At 41.6% G+C, this 22,146-nt stretch overlaps 1 protein-coding gene across 4 annotated transcripts; it reads left to right on the top strand.

The window, feature by feature from the left end:
- The first annotated feature begins 34 nt into the window (after positions 1–34).
- Positions 35–21,447, top strand: LOC131691591 (D-glucuronyl C5-epimerase B-like). Of its 4 annotated transcripts, none has more exons than XM_058978115.1 (5): positions 36–577; positions 6,444–6,606; positions 6,667–8,085; positions 8,143–8,306; positions 8,577–21,447. In XM_058978115.1, exons 1-4 carry the CDS (start codon positions 527–529, stop codon positions 8,292–8,294), a joined length of 1,785 nt encoding a protein of 594 aa, XP_058834098.1. In that variant the 5' UTR covers positions 36–526; the 3' UTR covers positions 8,295–8,306; positions 8,577–21,447. The 4 variants fall into 4 exon arrangements, with proteins under 4 accessions (XP_058834099.1, XP_058834098.1, XP_058834097.1 ...); XM_058978114.1 differs by having other exon boundaries at positions 8,538–21,447; XM_058978116.1 differs by having other exon boundaries at positions 35–577; positions 6,670–8,085; positions 8,143–21,447.
- The last annotated feature ends 699 nt before the right edge of the window (positions 21,448–22,146 follow it).

Raw genomic sequence — 22,146 nt, 5'->3', positions numbered from 1 at the left:
TCGACGTGGTAGTTTATTTTGTTTTGTTCTTCCTGCAGTGCATTGATGTATTTTTTCATCCTTTTCATCACAAATAATCGCGAAGGAAAACAAAACTCTCTTGGTTTTTTGCTTGCTCGTTCCTTGAGGAAAATCGGAAAAATCGATCGGCAACTAGCGGAAACGTCAGCGGCTTATTTGCAGAAGTAGACGTGAAGTAGGAAGCAAGGTGTTCTCGTGTGAAAGGCTAGCTTCCGACGAAGAAGTGTTTATCGGGATGAGACCGGATTTCCGTTATTGAAGGAGTACTCTGAGGAAAGTCAGATTATTTTTAGAGTATTAGAATTTTCTCCAGAGAACGTAATTTTATTTACAAGTTTGATCGGAAAAAAATGTGGTTTAATGGTACAAAGGAAGAGTAATCGATTCACGCAAAAATTAGTGCAGCAAATAAGGATAACTGCAAAAATGAATCTTTTTGCAATTAGGGGAATTTATTGTCCCATAGGAATCGTATAATCATACTGACTAGGAATAACAACTACCGATGACCATCATACTGCGGAACGGCTTCAGCGCTCCAACTCATCAGCATAAAGTAAGTACTTGTTTTACATCTGCTGCCACTCTGGCGGGGCGTGCGGGGAAAAGAAAATAATATTTTTATTTATATTCCGCATACAATCTGTGGCGATCAATCATATGTGGGAGTGTTTTGAAATGCGGCTTTCGACTGAGCATCCCCGAGTTCGGGGTTCTATTTATAGCAAATGGAGGAGGAAATTGGCGAATTCTGGTCAATCGGACGCGGCCAGTTCAGGGTGGAAATTGGTGTTTTCCGACCGTAGATTTTAGTGATGCGTTCGAATTGCTGATAATGATATCAGCATCTTTCTTCTTTTTTCGCTGTCGTCATCGTTGCATGTAGAAAACGCCCCTCTGTCGCTGCGCTTCACTGCGGTATTTAGCTTAGGTAAGGTGTTTTATTCAGGTAACACAGGTAAAATAGCAAAAAACCGTGCAACGATGATTCGACGAGAGCGAACTAACTATACAGCAGAAATCTGACTAATTTGTATCCAATATGACCAGTATGACATATATTATTCATGTTTTTAATTTACAGTAGGTATCCATGAGAGCATTTTTCTATTTTTCTTCGCCTCCTTGATTTATTTATGCTGTTGTGATCCAGCACGGATGGCTGGACAATGGTGGGAGGTTCAGAAGAGAAAAAAATGACATCGATGTTGATTAATGAAACTGCGACGGATCGAATTTGTTGTTTTGCTACCGCTTCTGCTTTTTATGGGAACATGTTCCCTGCTAGCACGTTTCAGTTTGTTAATTATGGTTGTCCCTGTTTGCAATACATGTTACAAATTGTCCGAATCGATTTTAGTTGGGACGATTGCTGTTTGTTTATCCACATGTGTTGCCTCAGCCGGGTACTACATAGTTTTATATAGCTAAGGATACGTTTGGGACAAGTATGCCGTACATCGCTAGGCTTCATAAGATGCTTTGAAGAAAATAGTGCTGCATAATTGCACAGAATATAATAATTAGTTTTGGAATTTGCGTTTCCACTTCGTCTCATCTGAATCCGACATTAACTTAGTAACAGGACTAAGCTTGCGCTAGGTTGACCGCATTTTATTGCGGGACATCAAGCAGAACTACGGGATTGCTCAGAGCGATTTCGTTTTTTTGGGAGCTAGTGTCAATCCGGCGCTAGCTTGAAAATCGGCTCAGCCATCTCTGAGGAAAGTGAGTGATATCTTTGACCGCATACACTTACACACATAAATTGAAGGGAGCAGGGACAGGCGTTCAGGGGCCCCCTCCTCCGAACTTCCGAAGATTTGGGCTCTGCTAAACCTCAAAAAGGCATAATTCCGAAAAGAACATCGACGAAACGAGCCTGTACAGCTTCTGCTAAGATTCTAAGATTGCAGTAATCAAAGATCTTAGCAATAAAAGCACCCTAGCCCAGCCAGAGTGTCAACACGCACACCAGGATCGACGCCAGTAACATCTGATTACGGCATACTAGTCATGACGAATGTAAACGGACAGGGCACGGATCACCAATTAGACGGCGACTTTGGGCTGACAAGCGTGCTGATCTACTTCCTGAGTAAGGAAAGATGATACCGACTTGAAACGGTGAGTAGACCAACGGAGCGACCGGCTCCGTATCGGTAAAACATTAGCAGGCCTCCAGGTATGTTCGAAACTGTGGTAGTAGGTTCAGCTGTAACATTCCTGATTAACACTGATCCGGCTCAGGACTCGATCTTCATGAAGGATCGTGTTCAACCCTCGATTGCCATCACTGCTTGCATAGATAACCAATGGATTACAATTAACGACTACATACAACGAGTTGAGTTAGTGACCTGGAGTTGGGACCCACAGCATGGAGAAGTCTAAAAAATAAATATGATTGGAGAGGCACGCGAAGCAAAGGAGGACGCGATTGTGTTTGCAAGGAGTGGTAAGCTGCAGTGATCACCGGTTACGTAACCGGTAGCCACTGGGAGTACCAGCACTCTGGGAGGACTCAGAGCTGAAGGAACTGGGTGAGAACGTCGTTAAAACGAGACGCACTCAGAAGGGCGAGATGATCTTCGAACTGAAGAAGGATCCTTCCGTCAAGACCTACCGCGAGCTCGTTGTTAAATCCTTGGGCAGCGAAGCGAACGTGAGAGCCCTGCCGCAAGAAGCCGTAGTCGAGTGCAAGGGTCTAGACGAGATAACGACCATAGAAGAACTGAGGGGTGCACTGATCGAGCAGTACAAAAAAGATGTAACGGCGGCGATTCGACTACCGATGGTCAGTGTCAGCAAGCTGACGGAGACCGGCAAGATAAATGTCGGCTGGTCGGTGTGCTCGTTGAGAGTAGCTCCGCGAGTCACCAAGCAGAGGAGCGATGCTTCACTTGCTTGGGCCTTTCAGGCGAGGAACTGCAAGAGCCCGGACAGGTCTGCACTGTGTAGAAAATGCGGTGGAAAGGGACACGAAGCTACCATGGCGCGTGATCTGCAAACAGGAGAACGGAAACGACCATACTACGGGCGGCTTCAAATGCCCTGCATACATAAAGGCGAAGGCAGGCCAACAGTGATGAAGATAACCCAGCTTAATCTCAATCATTGCGCAGAAAATGTTGTGACAGTCGACAACAGAAACGAAGGTGGATTGTGCAGGAATGCTGGCATTCCAAGTGATGGGCGGCTTCCCTGTCCAAGAGGTGGTAGACAGCAGACACGAAGGCTTCGTGATTGCCAGGATCAACGGCGTATTCGTCTGTAGCTACTATGCTCCTCCAAAATGGGCACCAGGGCAGCACCATGCTGGACGCACTAACCAACTCGTTAGTCGGACGAACGCTGGTTGTTATAGGAAACTTTAACTCATAGGCCGTGGAGGGTGGTAGCAGGCTAACCAATATAAGAGGTTACAGCTTTTTGGAAACCCTGGCTAGCTGGACAGTGACTGTGTAGCGAAGGTTCCGCTAGCACATTCCGTAAAGATGGTCAGAAATTTATCATCGACATGACATTCTGCAGTCCCTCGCTGATGGATAACATGAATTGGTGAGTTAGTGAGCAGTACACAAATAGCGACCACCAGGCGATCCACTACACCATTGGTCGGCAGAATTGTACGGTAACGCCGATAGTAAGGACTGGCGAGCGGAAATGGAAAATAAAGGACTTCGATAAGGAACTTTTTGCGGATGCACTTGGTGCTGACAGCGCTACTCCAATTCCGAGTACCGAGGAGCTGTCGGAAACAGTGGCGAAGGCATGTGATGTAACATGCCAAGGAAAATGGAGCAGAGGAACTACCGGCCTTCGGCGTACTGGTGGAACGAAAGGCACAACATTCTCCGGGCTGCCTTCCTAAAAGCCAAAAGACGCGTGCAGAGCAAGATTGGAGGCAGCCAGAGAAGAGTGTAACGCAACATTTCGGGCGGCCAGGGCCACTTTGAAACGCGAGATAGTGGGGCAATGCTTACCGTGTCGTGTTGGCCAGGGTCAAAGGCCCATGGATGGTAGTCGAAATGTGCGCTGTAAAAATGAAGATTATCGTGGAGGGCTTTTCCCGAAGCACGAGCCAACCACATGGCTACCTACATCGTACGTCGATGAAGATGGTGGAAATACTGGCCACAATTGAGTCTCCAATGACGAGCTCCTTACAGTGCCAAAAGGGCTGAAATCGAAGAAAGCTCCCGATCCTGACGGTATCCCTAACGTAATACTTCAGACCGGGATCCTAGCGTTTCCAGAAAGTTCAGTATAGTCCTACAGAAATACCTGGACGATGGCTACTTCCCGGATAGATGGAAGATCCAGAAGCTAGCGTTGCTTCCAAAACCAGAGAAATCACCAGGAGATCCAGCATCGTAGCGCTGGATACTCTTGGTAAACTTCTGGAAAAGGTCATCCTTAACAGGCTGACGACCTACGCTGAAAGTGAGACTGTCACAAAGGCAGTTCGGGTTCCGGAAAGGGATATCGACGGTGGACGCCATCCACACAGTCATCGCGCCTCTGTAACGATAGACGTGAAGAACGCGTTCAACAGTGGTGGCTGGGGGCGTAGCGTGGTACAGCAGGCGGTTTCCGGACTATCTGTGCAATATAATGTACAACGGAGTGTTAATCCTAGAGCTGCCCGGGGGAGTTAAGATCGTCGGCATTGCAGATGATGTCCTGACGATAACCGGCGAGACTCTTGAGGAGGTGGAAATGCTGACGGCAGAGACAATAGGCATCGTGGAACCCTAAATGGCTGACGTGAAGTTGCAGCTGGCCACCGAGGTATTATTGGTCAGCAATCGTAGAAATTCCAGCGTGTCGTGATCAGAGTCGGGGGAAAATCCATCCCATCGATGAGTGCGCTGAGTGTGATGGTCGGGGATCGGTTAAGTTACGACAGCCATGTTGACTATGCAGGTGAGAAGGCTGCGAGGGCAACTAACGCATTGGCAAGGATCATGCCAAATAACGGAGGAGCAAGATGCAGCACAAGACGTTTCTTGGCGAGTGTCTCATCCTCAATACTGAGGTATGGCGTACCGGCCTGGGCTACTGCGCCGAACTCAAAGCGGAATCGGACGAAATAGACAAGCACGTTTTGCCTAATGGCTGTTCGTGTCGCGAGTGCGTACAGAACGATATCGTTGGGGGCGGTATGCGCAATTGCCGAGATGATCCCTATCTGCATCACTCTGGCTGAGGACGTAGAATGCTACCAGCGAAGAAATGCACGTAATGCAAGAAGACGCGCTGACTAAGTGGCAGCAAGGGTAGTACAATGCTTCCCGAAGTACCTGCATCGGTTTAGACACGCTTCGTTACTCCGTTGCCCGGAGTGTGAGAACGTGCAGGAGACACTGGAACACGTGGCCTTCGAATGTCCTAGGTTCGAAGAAGTTCGTAAGGGTATGCCTGGTGAGACAGTTGCTAATTTCGTCGAAGAGATGTGCCAAGACAAGCATATTTGGGACGCTGTCAACAGAGTGGTTACCAGTGTATACTCTCCGAGCTGCAGAGGAAGTGGCGAAGGGACCAACAAAGTAGCGTCACTGGCTAGAACGTCACCGTGAAACCACAAATCGGGTTTCGGGAGAATTTCCACCGCCGGGAAACTATCCGTCGGTGTAGACTAGGCCCATGGCCGGGGAGCAGTTGAATAGTCGCGACGTAGCATCGGGCTCGGGTCGTCGGGGCGCCAGTGAACCGGACGTCAGGTTTCACCAGATTCGACAGACTGACCTAGACACCCTACCGGGTAGCTCGTGAGCAGATTAGATCCACCGTTGGGGATTAGAGTGATTAGTGTCGAAAAACACCCGGAATTGCTGGCCAGACCCTAGCATCCATTGGCTGACCCGTTTAGTAGACTAGATCCACCGACGGGGACTAGATCGAGTAGATCGGGAGCTAAATGGTTTACGGAAACGAACATCGGTATCGGGAGAAATCTACCGCCGGAGAATTCACAGCAGGGTAGATTTGCCCCCGTGGACTATCCTACAAAATCATGATGAAAATGGGAGCTAATTGGCTCACGAAACAAGCACCGGTATCGAGAGAAATTCCGTTGCCGAGAAACTCTCAGTCGGATTAGGGTAGTTCGCCGTCGGTTAACATTCGAGTAGATACCGACAAAGCTAGGAGCTAAATGGCTCAAGGAAGCGGGTATCGATGCCGGTAGAAACTCCTTCGTCGGGGAACTATCGGTTAGAGTAGGGTGAGTTCACCATCGGCGACCATTTGAAAATATCAGCAAATATTATAGTTATTAAATTTCGATCAGGATGCGCACCAAGCGAAATAGTATACCAAAGAAGTGCGCTATGAATTGGGATACATCTTAGATGTCCAACTATATTTCTATTTTTTATTTTTTTAATAAATCGCTTTTCCAACTTGTTTAATTTCAGACAAGATTTTTTCTTGTAATGATGCGTCTCAACCTGAAGTTTCTGCTGATCTGTCTGTGCTTCGCCGTAGTTCTGATCACGTTCACCCTGTGGACGAATTGCGGTGGAGATTTGCCGTTCGCACGTGGACTGGTGCCCAAATGGAATCGCCGTTACGATAGAAGTAAGTTCTCAAGAAGTTTTAACCTCCCAAAACTAATCATTATGTTTTATGGTATCGTAGCAGACAACCAGCTGGAACTGACGGAGGAGATCGACTGCGTCGTCAATCAGGAGTATACGATAGGGTGCCGACGAGAAGGAGATGAGGTGTACCTTCCGTTCTCCTTCCTCAGCAAGTACTTTGAGGTGTACGGTTCGCTCAATACGGTGGACGGAGCAAAGCGGTTCGATTGGTCCCACAGCTATGGAAAGGTTAACAATCCGAAGGGGACCTATGATCCGAAAGGGATTTTCATGTACTTCGAAAATTACAACGTGGAAATGCGGGACCGGGTTAAATGTATTAGCGCTGTGGAGGGGGTTCCGATTTCTACGCAATGGGAGAGCCAGGGGTATTTTTATGCAACACAGATCGCCCAATTCGGGCTCTCACATTACAGTAAGAATTTAACAGAACCGGAACCAAGGCGGAAAATTGTGGAGGACGGTGATAAGGAGCTGGCAGATTGGAGAGTCCCGAAAAACAGCTCTCTGAGTAGAGTGTATGTGAAGGGTAAAGATACGACAGTGGTGAATTTCTCAACGGGAAAGCACTTCGACAGCGCGATATCACTACCGATGGATCACGTGCTGGATCTGGTGTTGAGTGTAAATCTGTTGCTCAGGCCGAATTCAAGTTTCACGGTGACCCTACAAAATCGTGAAACTCAAAAGCTGTACAATGTTATCTACATTCTAGCGGATTTGATGATCAGCGTCCAGGATGATAATATTTACTATGGGCTTGGCTACAACAGTACATCGAATTGGAGGAGACTAACGCGGGATTTGTTTGTAGACCTTCAGAAGGGTTTGCCCCAGTATATCACTACAGAAAAACGACGTAAGATGCGTCGAACTGAACTGAAGGTCGTTGAGGTTTCATTTCTTGGGAATGGAAGTTTCGACAATTTAACTTTGTCGACCAGCGAACATATCAGTCATTTTTACGATGCGGCCGAGTGGTTGATCCGGCATCAAGATCAAAGCACTGGTGGTTGGCCTATTCCCGTGCGGAGGAAGCTGGGTTCAGGCTTCGGGGAGCTTTCCCGTGGATGGTATTCGGCTATGTCCCAAGGGCATGCGATTTCACTACTCGCTAGAGCGTATTTTCACTCGAGGGGTGACAAGCGGTATCTAAAAGCGGCGCTCGATGGTTTGAAGTTATTTCGGATACCATCCTACCAGGGAGGAGTGTTGGCGACTTTTCTTGGCAAGTACGCTTGGTACGAAGAGTATCCCACGACTCCGCCTTCGTTTGTACTGAATGGGTTTATCTATTCGTTGTTGGGGTTGTATGATCTCAACTCAACGGCACCAGCGAATCAGTCACATGAAGCTGCCGCTCTGTTAGAGCAGGGAATGGTCTCGTTGAAAAAAATGCTGTTACTGTTCGATACCGGATCGGGTACCAGCTACGATCTAAGGCACTTCACATTGGGTAAGTTGAAGGGATGCATGTTACGTTCAGTGAAATGAGTAATTTGATTTGTTTTAGGTATTGCCCCTAATCTGGCCCGGTGGGACTATCACGCGACCCACGTGAATCAGCTGCTGCTGCTGGCCACTATTGATCCGGATCCAATAATATCACAAACTGCTGAACGATGGAAAAACTACATGCTCGGAAAACGGGCTCAGCACAATTAGCGCGTTCAATGTGTAAGTAAGCAGCAAAACAATGGCTCTTCCTCTTCCTTCTAATGCCTTACACACACATACACACATTAACAAGAATAAACAATACCAATACAGAACAAAAGGACAAAATTTGATACAACACAAACTTTATTTAACATATAAAAAAAGTTTCATTTCTGTGGTAGGAAACTAAAATCTTTTGAATGTAAAGACAAATTTCCAACAACCTTTTTCTTGTCGTGTCCTCGATAGAAAGTAGTCAAAATCACATTTTTTATCATCACGAAAAAGGACCACAGGAGAAATTACTAGATTTAGTTGATGGAGTGAGTCGTAGCTTGTAGAATGGTACATCTCTGCACAAACGACACACCTACAATATATTATCGGACAAACATACTAGCGGAGTAGATAGCCTACAGACAGGAATAGAGTATTAGACTAGAGAAAAAAAAAAACACACTGGAAATGATAGTGATTGTGATCGTTACTAGAAGATATGTATGCACTTTTTTAAGCGGGGAATTTGTGTAAATATGAACGGTTACTGTTAGGCAGTGGATTGGAACTAGGTATATGAAATGGTGGTTTAAGTCAGCTGTCAGGCAACTAATAAAGCATTGGTTTAGGATGGCATCCATCAGCTCTTGTGTATTGAAGGGGGAAAAAAACCACATGGAGACTAATTTTCTTGCCGTCGTATGTTAATTTGTTAAATTATTTTTTGTTGTAAACGTAACAACGACCAATGCAAAGCTATGGAATAGTTTGTACATTATACGCTCATATCACTATTTTTTAAGCCGGTTGTAGGAAAAATTTGTTGAGCAATGACTTATTTATTATCTAATTGTATAGATAACTTAGTGAGGTAGGTTTAATTTATGCTGAACAATATTGTTTGTTAGTTCTATCCGAAGACTTATTCTGCCTGCCAGGTTCGTGCAGCAATTTGAACTGCTGATTACAGATAAAACATTTGGAGAGCTTCTAAAAACAATACATGCATCTTATTCTGAGTTAATAATATAAAAGGCACGCGTTGTAGTATTATATGTATTCCCTACAAAGATGTTATTTTATTTCGGAAGTTCGAAGTAATAGTGTTTAACGCTAGAGTTCGAGTGGGTCGGTATATGGTAACAATTTTATTGGAGGATGCGTCGTCGTGTACATTTTGATCGCGGCCAAAGGAGAAGTTCCCAACATTTCGAAGGAACTAGTATAATTAATCATTCCTATGACATACTTTCAGACAAGTTAAATGGTTCTGTAGCTTATTCTTGTAGTAAATAATATCAACATTTGTAAAAAGCATCCCTTAGTTTAATTATCTTTTCTATTATTTATATAAATCACTGTAGGAGATAAGCCGAGAAGAAATAAAATAAATTATTATAAATAAATTGAATTACATATACTACTTTAATAATTGAAGAAATCTATTTCCGTAATTTGTTTCAGTGTACTCTGCATAAATCTTGCACATCGTACATACTTGTATTGGTGCTGTATAGTGTTGAAAGAGAAGAGCAAAAATGTATTCATGGAAATTACAGTTATGAGAAGTGTTATGTGTGAGCGAAGTAGACTGCCCGCTAGACACATAACAGTAACATGAAAAAGGAGAGCGAAACAGTAAACAATGACAACAGTTAAGATTTTGGGTGATACGAGGAACACGATGTGTGAGCGAAGTAAATTCTCCATGGTTACTTAAACAACAATCCAAAAGTGCCCCCTTTCTAGTTACTGTTATGTGGCTCGCAGAGAATCTACTTCGCTCACACATCGTGTTCCTCGTATCACCCAAAATCTTAACTGTTGTCATTGTTTACTGTTTCGCTCTCCTTTTTCATGTTACTGTTATGTGTCTAGCGGGCAGTCTACTTCGCTCACACATAACACTTCTCATAACTGTAATTTCCATGAATACATTTTTGCTCTTCTCTTTCAACACTATACAGCACCAATACAAGTATGTACGATGTGCAAGATTTATGCAGAGTACACTGAAACAAATTACGGAAATAGATTTCTTCAATTATTAAAGTAGTATATGTAATTCAATTTATTTATAATAATTTATTTTATTTCTTCTCGGCTTATCTCCTACAATCACCACATTACATTCAATGGACAATGGACTAGAAAGTGAAGTATATTTTTCAATATTAAGAGCCATAGTACTCAAGGGAGAGCAAAAAGTTGAAGGAAGAACGTTCAGAAAAGCGTGGAAGAGGGTCATATGAGCAAGGTTAGAGTTCACCGGCGACTTAACCCTTTGTCTGCTACCGCAGGAGTCTGGATCTTTTGGTATTAGAAATGCGAATCATCTGAGTTTTTGCTATTTTTGCTTTCGACAAACTTTCTGTATCCAAAACAGCTATAACTTTGGTATTTGAAAATTAACTTCATAAAAGCTGTGTTGAACATGAATTTGTTCTTCGTGCCTTCCCCTTTTTAAGGTGATACTATCATAAAAATCCGTTGACCGTTTGCGTGTATCATCGTAGCCCTTATAACTAGCGTTGCGCATATTTTATTTGGAACGAGTTTTTAAAACCATTTTCAAAAAAAAAACTGATTGTGGTTGATTTCAGCAAGGGGACTTAGAGTTGGTATTAATTACCACTCTGGAAGTAGCGTTGTGCACTGCACAACTTTCTACAAAATGTCGTCTAAGCGTAGATGATTACGACATTGTCGGGGGGTTAACAGGGATTTACTGGATATGGTGACCTGTGAGACGCCTATATAGATATACCGAGCGCAGTTTGGGTGTCACAAGATGGTAAACCTCGATCGACACAATTGGTCATAAATTATTCTGTTTCCTTTTTTCAATTTGCAGAATTTTGTTCTCACTGTAGGAGATGATACAGACGCGGAACAAGTTTTAGGCATGAATGATAACGCGGAGATTACTGTCGCCGCTTTATTGTTTCAGTCGCTGAGTTAGTGTCGGATTCTGATGAGACGAAACCGAAATGCAAATTCCGTAGCTAATTTATGTTCCAGTAGAGTTATCCAAAGATTGGCCAGACAGTTATCTGTCACGTTTCGGATTTGGCAATCGATCTACTGGAACCGGGGTAAAATAGCGTAATTTCACGATACCAAGCGTATGCTGATAAAACTGACGAATGCTTGCGTTCTGGGAGATATGCAGATAACATTTGTTTATTTGTTCGTATGTACACCATGCTTGGTGGTTAATTAGACTACTTCTCCTGAAGTAATTATAATTGTAATAATATTGAATACGGTATTCTGACGGTTTACACCTAGTATCAGGGCAAGGAAATATGCTTTGAATATAAGTTACTTGATCAGAGCAAGTACAATTTGAGATGCAATGTAACATAAGTTTAGTTTAGCCTTATTATTGCACGTTTATTGCATGTAGCCAGGAAGGGACTTTTCATACGCCTGTTTCACGAGAAAACTGCCACAAGAGGCCTCTCAACTCTCTACTTAGCGAATTTATTTTCCTGTTCACATTCGGTTCGTAGTAAAACGATCGCATATCTCTGGTATTAAACCCTTAAATACATACTGTTGCCATTCGGCAACATACCGGATTCCGTGATATAAAGCCTTAACAAGAGGTATAAGTTGTCTGGATCTAAGCACCAGGTCTGGGTCTGGTTCAGGTCCGGACTTGGTAAGGGGAAAAGGGGATGGGCTGGATCCGGGTACTGGTCCGGATCCGGGTACTGGTCCAGATCCGGGAGCTGGTTCGGATCTGGGCACGTGTCTGGATCCGGGAGGTCTGGATTTGGGGACTGGTCCGGATCTGGCAGCTAGGCCGGATCCGGAAACCGCTTAAACTTTTTATTCTACTATCCAACCTACCCAGTAAAAAATCCGTAATTCTGGCTGATTTCTGCCAATACTAGGGCAGATTCCAGCCTGAATTTGGTCAGAGATCCGCCAGGATTCCGGTTGGTTTGACTCGGTACTAATACTATCATAGCAATCGACCGAATTATCCTACATCCGAACAGAGCCGAGGTTGACACATACTGAAAAAGTGTTTGATTGTGTGATGCGCATACATGAACAGCAACCGAAATTCGTCATTCCACCGTTTACTACCTTTGCGGGAATATGAGTTTAATACCGCAATGCGCAATTGCGTGGTCTGTTACCGAAAACACAATATAATCTTACCCAAAAGTAATAGAAACATACCCGTCGGATTTTGGGTGTAGAGATTTGGCTGAAATGTCTCTTGTTGTCGCGAAGGGGTTCTTGTTTTTGATATTGACGTGGTTAAAATTGAGAAGAATTCAATATCAATTTTTCAAAAGGGCTAATGAGATTTTATAAACAAACTTATTTCGCTCATTACTCCGCTGTCGAGTCGAATTTCATGAAAGATACATATGAATCAAAATCTTTACCCTTGGTAGAATCAATTTCAAATGTCTTCTGGGTTGAAAATAGAACAAATTAAGCGAAATCAGCAAAACAAAAGTTTGTTTACAAATCTTATTAGCCCTATTCTAATGTTGATATGGAATTATCACTCGACCGAGATGCTGTGGTCACGTCTTCCTTCGGAAGGGAAGTAATACCATTGGTCCCCGGTCCATAAGCTGATTGGTCGGTATCTAGTCCAGATTGCGGAGTCACCTCTCTGGTGTCGGTCTTTGGCTTCGTAGCGGAAATAGGCTAATTGGAAAATAACTAGAACATGAAGAAGAATCGCACCTCTATACTGCCGCTCTACGCATAATTGTCCCATAGTTATTTATTTATCATCGGACAATAATTTGGGTAGGAAAAAGTCCGTTTGAGTTGGCCTCCTCCTACTCAAACGCCACGCCAGTGGCGTATAAACCACTATGTTTCTGTAGGGTCAAATGTAAGATGTACAAAATCAAGTCAAATTACATGTCAGGTTGCATATTGCTAATACACATAATAATCACAGTCAGCTATTCTGCTTGCAAATATTTTCGAGGAGTCACCAAACCCAAAAGCACTGTCTGCATGAGAAAAGGTCCGAATCATTGAAGACAGTGGCTCGTGGAATCTCGGCAATAATATTGATGTATCTCGTGTTCTTCTCGCTACTTGGAAATTTAAACGGGAGAGTGATTCGGGCTTATCACATTCTCCGTTTAAAATTTTCACCACAGATACTACGATGACATGATGAAGCACGAAACAATGGCGAATTTTGCGGATCATGCCCAGGCAAGTTCCAAAGAATCGAGATGGACCGAACACGTTCTTATTCGAATGACAGCGCAAAAAAAAGTTCCTAAGAGCTAAGCGTATGAACCTTTTCTGTACTCTTTCCAATTTTAAACATCAATACTCAAGGATTTGTCTGTATAGAGATTTTAGATAGTACGGATTTATAAAATCCAGTGAAATGAACTCAAACTGCCGATTTGCTTTCGCAATTATGTTGGTTATATGAGAATTCAAGGACAGTTTGTGGTCAAGAATTACACCCAGATCCTAGATTTCATTGAGTTTCTGTAGCGTAACCCCATCGATGCTCTAATCGAAGATAAACAAATCCTCACAAAGCCGATTCCATAGTGCTTGCAGCCGGCGGCAGTCCTCGACTGACTGAATGACTAAGTACAGCTTAAGATCGTCGGCAAATATGAGCTTGCACCTGGAACACCACATCATTAAAAAAAGCAGTGGGCCCAGATTGCTGCCCTGCGGTACTCCCGATCTATTGAAAATGGAGCCGATGCAGAAGAGCCCAATTTCACACAAAGCGTTCTGTGCGTAAGCTGATATAACCTGACGTAATTTCGGATGAAACCAAGAAGGTACTTGAATCAGTGATCTTTTGGAACAGTTATTAATCGGTTCCCTGATCATACGCTGTACAGGGAGCAAAGACGCAAGCAAAATGATTGGCAAACAATTCACAAGCTATTGCAGTGAAATACGCTGCCTTTTCATCGAGGTAAACATCGGAAGGAATGCAGGAATTTCCTTTTAGAATTTACAAAGTAAGCCTACATGAACTCGTTGTACGTACGACCAATACAGGACAGCGTTGAGATTCTGGTATGCGCCACTGGCAACGTGAAAGTCGAGACTCGTGGCCGGCGATCGCTTGCGGCGAAGTTTGCGTTGGCATGCATTTCGTTTTCGGCGAAGGGCTCGCAGCATCGACGTACTCCACGCCGGCTAAACAAGCTGTCGTTTTACTATCAAATTATTCTATAACTAGTCCTGAATTATTCTGCAGAAGTTTATAGTCATTGCATCCGCATTGGTGTTTCCTAGGTGTGTAGACCATTCCAGATGGAGCCAATAGTCGCACAAGTCGGAAACATTAATCCTGTGATAAAACAGCGTTAGCACTGGATTAGCTCGAAGCTACCGGCATTATCGGGCATCTAGGGGATTGTGTCATGACAACTAACGGTAGGTGGTGTGTGTCGACGGGTAGAAGGGATGATACTGACTTCACGACCGGTCTGCCAAGCAGAAAACTAGGTCAAGGACTCGTCCGATCTGATTGGCATGTGTATTAAACTGGGTAAGATTTAAAAAAATCCATTTCCTCTATTCAGCCGTTACTGGTCGGCGGTAACAGGGCAGCATTTGCAACTCGAATGACGTCATGCGACAACCAAATCAAGCGTGGTTGATTGTAATCTCCACAAACCAAGACGGTGTCCGCAGTTGATTCCTAGTCGCAAAGCTCACGTTATGCTATATGTATTCAATCATACAGACATCTCTATTGCACAAAGAAAAAAACTTGCGTCCATTGATGGATGCTGAGATGCAAACTTGTTACAAATTAAAACCGTGGCTAATGCTCACACGTGAACTAGCTTTTTGGTATGTAATAGCGAGCAGAACACCTCCGAAGTTTTTGTTACTGTCGCAACGGAATACACCAGTGGTTCCTAACCTTTTTCGTCCTGTGGACCCCTTCCCCAAGCAACCAGAAGTTCGGATAATCCTTAAAAAGCACCCTTTGAAGTCCACATAAAGTTCTTAGCGAACTTTCCAGCTGCTTAAGCTTTACTGGAACTTGAAAGCTGCTTAGGCCGCTATTAGAACACAAAACGTATTGCCAAATTACTTAAAACGAGAAGCTTGTCCAGCTCTCTTATATGAACTTTTGGTTGCTTGGGTCGTAAGTACTCAGGGTTGTTGCGGACATCCATTTTGTGTACTATCCAAATATTATGTTCAGTCTGTTACAAAAGGTCATTCCGAGTTAAATAATTAAACCACTGTTAACTACTTCGCGGCCCCCTGGGGTTCCGTGGACCATAGGTTGAGAACCACTGGAATACACTATAGAAACTGGCGAAAATTTGGAGAGGCTCGATCCGATCATCTAGACCAATTTCTGTCCCAATAATAATAAAATCGAAGTTACAATCATGTACAGCAAGTAAAGCAGCATCAATTTTGGTTCACAGACCACGTATATTCTGATAATAGAGCCTGATAACGTTAAGGTTGTCATGTGAAACAAAGTGTGGGTTGTGTCAAACCTGGCGTCGGGAAGACATATACGCTCTTTATTTTTACCTGGCGAACCAGGGTTGGCACTAGTTTCCAAATTATTTCCCGAGACTATAGTTGGCGACCCAATTAGTTTGGCGAGTGTGAAACGTCTGTAATTGTGATGTTCCTGAGCTCATTGTGATTGCAGTATCAATCCTAGCTTCGTGATAGACATATACTCAATTTTTACCTGGCGAACCCGGGTCGGCGCTGGTTTCCTTTCCGAACAACTGCTACAAGTAATCAATCCTCGCTCAATCTATCTAGCTAGGCGGCCTAAATAAAGTGTGGGCAATCCAAACTCCACGCGGCGTGCCTCACGTTCGTTTTCTCGGTGGCAGACTGTGCAGTTGCATTCATTTGAACACAGTCAACACACTTTGCGCAGTCCTTGGCTTTGTGTCTCCCGCATATTTTGGACAATATGCTGCCTTGGAGCAGGCATGTATTTCGTGGCCATATTTAGAGTAATCGAAAAAATCAACACTTTTTCGATCTTTCGCACAGTTTTAGACTTCGGATGTGGCATTTTATTTTCACATTCAGTAAAAATCGGTCGGTCACGCTACATTCTGCAGAACATTGAGCTCGTTATCACGGACAACTCGGCGTCAACATTTCATAAGGCGTCAAATACAAGAGAGAGAGAGAAAATGGTGTCCTCGTACTTTATATTCCCATTTATGAACTGGAGCTCAATATAAGGACCATACAACGTAATGCCGTGTTAATCATTTTTCCCGAATAATATACCAGACTTATTAAAAAATGTATTTTGAACGTTTTTTCAGATAAATGTTTTGGTCCCTTTTGAAACATCGCACAGAGGAGTAACTAGAACAAATTCTTGGCCAATAACCAAAAAAAATTTTTTTCGATTTTTTATTTTGTTATATTTTTTTAGATACCTAAAAGCGTACTGTATATTGTAGCAAAATAAAGAGTTTGCCAAAAATTGCTAAAGATTTTTTGCATGGATGCAAAATGTCGATATTTTAAGGGGTTTTTAATCATTTTTTATTATATATTCAGCAAAATCGCTTTCTAATGATGATGACTGTATTAAATAAGACAATATTATAACAAACGTAATTGAACACAACTATTTGTGTAATTTCAGCTTAAAAATAACCGAAAATAGTAGTGTTTCTGTGAATTGGACCAGCTTTAGAAACACCCTTTTTAAACTTTTTATTCCAAATTTGAATGATAAAGAAGTTACATTATACGGCAAGATCCGGCAAAGTTGCTGAAACAACATTACAAAACAAGATTCCGGCTATCTGAAAAACATTCAATCTTTTCCGATTTTTTCCGATCCACAAATTCCAAGTGATTTGAAAATATTCACAAAGATGACCTCGAAAATACTAGTATTCGGGAGAATCTAGAAGAATGACCTCTGCACTGGTAGGTGGATAGATGCCAAATTGTCCCAAAAACTAGTTATTTACTATTTTTAGTTCATATTAAGGCATAATAACAGCAATAGCCGCAATAAATAGTTTTGGCCAGGATTCGACCCCAGTTACTCCTCTGTGCATCGCACTGGTTTTGTGCCCTTTATCTATTCTATTTCATTCTATTCTAACCCTTACACAGCCAGTATTGAAAAGCATCCTGGAAAACACTGCAGTTATACTTTAGTGTTTTTCTTGTCTACAATAATATTTGAAGCATATTATAATATGTCGCAAATATTAAAACGGCCAGGCTTACTGTGCAGAGTTGGGTTTGAAGATGTTTCAATATTATCCGGCAATTGAATTATTCATGTAATGAACAATTTAACCAACGCATCGTTTTGAAACTTGAATGCGGATGAAACGAGGACAACCGTACCGACCGTTTCAGATTAGATGGGGTTGGGTTAAATCGTTGGGAGTGACTTGGCTAAGAAAATTCAGATGATGCAAGAAATGAAGTATCCCATCATCTCCCATGACATGGAAGCAGGAATTCATTGCATCAGCGGATTGCAGCCGTCCGATATTTTACATCATTTAAGCTGACGTTATTAAGCCATTAGTGAAGTTTTTAAATAAATAAAAACACAGTAAAACTCAATTGACCATCAAAGAAATATACAAAATGGAACATAAAATATAACCGGAACAGGCTCACCGGAAACAGACTTGGGGTCCAAAACTATTCAAACCAGGCGGCTTCATACTCTTCTTCACTCCTATATCCTGATATCTTGCTTGGGCCTTCCTTTTATGTTGCGGAACGCCTGTCGTATTGGATCGCTTGCCTCTTCAGCTCTTCCGGAAAGTCCCTCCACTTCTTTCGAGAATAAACAGCCAATCACTACCGATATTAAAATCTCAAAACCGGTGTTACTAAGAAAAAACTATCAAAATCGTAGAAAATATCGCGAGAAAAATTGTCGACAGAAAAAATGAACTGTCTCGAATCAGATCTCGCCTACTAATCATCATCGCACTGGTTTTGTGCCCTCTCCCATAAACCCTCACTTTTCTTGATAGTTCACTAGTACTGTTTACATGGACTTAGAAAAATTTGTGGACGACTAGATTCGCTCGAAGCAAATCGTAAAGAATAATTTAATTATTTTTCTAAGTCCATGTAAACAGTACAAGCGAACTGTCAAAAATGACCATTGAGTTCATTTGTGACGTCAGTGTAAAGTATTCAATAGTCTTTTTCACAAAGGGGGGGGGGGTGTTAAAGGGTTTCAGAGTGAAAAAAAACAAAAAAAAAATTGCGTGAAGCAACTTTATCAAAACTTATGTACTTTATAGTGTATCATTTCAACATGCTGTAATTTTTCTTTGCAAAAATATCGACAAACGACTCGGTGACGAAGCTTTTTGCAGAACGTCTGTGGAAAAACACGATTTGCGGTGTTCCATTCAAAAACAAAATTTGAAAGAAATCGGTTAAGTATTCTTTCAAACTTTGCATACACATTCTATGTAAAAAATACCTAACCCCTACGTTGAGTTTTTGAGACCAATTTTCATTTAAGGGGTTTTTTACTTTAGTTCAGACAACATTCGGGGGAGCATGGGATATTTCGGCCTCACAAATACCAGCTATAGTGGCCCCCACCCATCATACACGCACAACATCGCTCAACACTTGCATTTACTCGCTAATATCAACGCATCTCTTCTGCGCGTCACTATGGCTGAGTTGTTGTTTGTGACACTCCGAACACACGTACTTTAAAGTTACGTTGTCATGCATAGCATTGGCCGCGGAAATGTCATAATTGGAATATTTTAATGTGCAGAATTTGCATGTATTCACCAAAATAATAAACCCAATCAGAGTCGGTAAAAATCTGCTACGAACACACATTACATAGCGCGGACGACATGGTCTTCTGTGTTTGAGCCCGGATAAAAGTAAAAATTAACGATCTATTCCAAAGTCCTTCTAAACAAAATCTCGACAAACATATGATTACGGCCTAAAATCCAACTGTCAAAATTCACTTTGAGTGGAAATTCCGGACAAACCGTTGCTCGCCAATCCCAAATGTTGGTAGTAAATAAAAGAGAAAAATTTTCTGTTTCATTAACTGCTGTGAATTATGTTTGGCCATTAACCGTTTGTCCGTAATTTCCTTTCAAAGAGAATTTGGCAGTTGGCTTTTCGGTCGTAATCATATGTTTGTCGAGAAATCTCAGAATGCGTCAAAACTGTTAGTGGTAGTGAACAGAGACAGTCTATAAAACGTGGTATTGATGACGTAGACATTACCATTCGCCGTAGAAACTGTTACATATACGAGCACAGAGGCATGTTCGCATGCTAACACCTTCCTATATAAGCACTTTGGGTTTATTCAAATCTAATTGGGATATCACCACCTTTGTGCGCTACTGAGTTTGATCGAATTGATAGTTGATCTACACGGACAAATAAAACAACCCGCAGAATAAGTTCATTTAACTTAAATTTAGGTAGTTTTGAGTCTTGCGTCGCTCTCGCAATTATTAGTGTTGTCAAAAACAAAGAGAGAGATTCGACTCAGTCGAGGCCTTCCATAGAATAAGGTACTTTTGAGTTGTTTCAGGTATACCCAAAATTAGGTAGATTCAACTTAAATTTAGGCATATCTAACTCAATGTTGAGTATAAAAAACCTGTCAATGAGTTGTGGTTTTGGTCATGGTTAAAGGGAAACTACCTTCAACATGGTTTACCCAATTTTACCTTATTCCACGATAGCCCGAGATTGAGTCAAAAGAGCTCAACTTTTGGTAGTTTTTCGTATCCGTGTACATAGAGATTTCAAAATGTCCGACACAGCTATACCTCTAGTTAGAATATGCTGGTAAGGAGTGTTTCACCGGGTATTCGTTCAAATGCTCACACAAGTATTACACACAAAGGTAGATTTGACAAGAATAATTGAGTAAATTTCTTTAACCATAAAAGCACATCTCGAAATAATCGTAGTAATTAATACGTTATGTGAAACGATTTTCGCAATTAAAAAAGATGACATCCTTTTTTTATTATGGTGGAATATTTTTCAAAATCACTCGTCCGTGTCATCAAAATGTTATGTAACACGACTTAAAAAATCTAAGACTGTATTATACTACTCATTTTTTATACATGGCTCTAAGAAAATACCTAAATTGAAATTTCCTGTTCCTAAACCACACCCACTCAAAGCGTATGGCGCAGTTTTTTTTCTATAACACGCTAGAACTGTTACCCATCCGTGGTAGCGTATTTTATAAAGACAATAACAATGTTGTAAAAAATGAATACAGATTAGAACATAAAATGTGTCGAAAAAGCCCCATTTCCACTAGTGAAAAAATAAATAAAACCACATATGCGAAAGCTAGCTGAATATTATGTAGTTTTCCTATAGTTTCGTTAACTTTAAAGCTGAATATGAAATTCACGAAGCAGCTCCACTAGATATATCTAAATGAACGTGGTGTACACGTTAGCGATCGAATTTTAATTGAACACGCAGCAAACAGGCAAATTACATATTCACCCAACCACACAGGTATAACAAATCTATGTAATCGATGACTACAGCATGTAGTGTATAAAATTACTAACAAGTTAGTAATACAATTTTCAATTGAAAATTATGAATTTCTTATAAAATCGCTGATTGACAAAACTGAAAAGTAGAAAAGGGCGCAAGTTATACCAGTTCCTCGAAAAACAAGCATTCATACTGTTTTCTACCGTCGATGAACCATTTTCCACAATTGATTTTTCACATGTTTACAGGACATCTACTAAAGAAAAGCAAACCACCTCGATTCCAATACTGAAAAATCAAATTAGTTTTTATTCCAATTTTTTTAACTGAAACTCAGAAATGCACGTTTTAGAGTATGTAGTCAATTGGATTAAACTAGTGTCTGGCACATATTTTGTAACAACAAATCCATAGGCAAATAAGTTTCGAAATAGTTATTCGAGAACAAAACTCCGACACATACGCACTCACACAATTATATTACGTGAAAATACGTAATTTTATCACATTGTATAACAGATATGTACGAAACAGATTGTACTTTAAATTCATACACTGCGGTGAATCCAAATGTTCAAAGCCACTACCAAAACCGAACGCATGTCAATACAAAAAAAACACAGAAAATAACACAAATTAATTGTGATTGATTACTGAATACTGTTTTATTGGCCATGTCCGAAATCCTGTACCTCGGTAGCGGGATTTTAATATTAATGTTTCAATTCTGATAACCCTTTATCGTTTCTATTCCTGATTTTATCCGTCGCAATTTGGATAATTTGTAGAGGTAATATTTTAAGGTATTGTTGGTACATTGAAACACTAAACAACTACTGACTTTTGAAAAGATATCAGAAAAGAAAACCAATTTCATGGGGTTGCCAAATCGGGATAGCGTGTTCGGTTAATGATATTACTGTTCCAGGTCACCACTAAAGAGACGTCAGTTATTCAAGTTTTTGTAAAAACAACTTTTTGACATTTTTAGCAGTTTTAATAAGCTGTACCTTTTATAGTGACTTATCGAAGAAAGAATTCCAACACGAATAAAATTAATTTTCATAGGCCATAACACAACAGATCTTTTTCGCCTAGGAGGCCTTGCTTTTCCATGCAACTTTTTTTCGTTATTTGACGTATTCAATTGGTTCAAGTATATTATTACTATTTGTGATCAAATTGCGAGTATTCTAAGCTAAGAAAACTCATTATTCGTGACCAAAGCCGAGTATGTAATTACATCAGTAGAAGCAATAGCTCCTAAAGCAAAGCTGCAGAAGGATAGCATTGTTTGTATTTTGAGAAAAATGCTTTTGTGTGATAATCTACCAGCAATGATGGATGTTATAAATTA

Source organism: Topomyia yanbarensis, chromosome 3 (genome assembly GCF_030247195.1).
Source record: "Topomyia yanbarensis strain Yona2022 chromosome 3, ASM3024719v1, whole genome shotgun sequence".
Taxonomy (NCBI): Eukaryota; Metazoa; Arthropoda; class Insecta; order Diptera; family Culicidae; genus Topomyia; species Topomyia yanbarensis.
This window is presented reverse-complemented; position numbering and strand designations above follow the sequence as displayed.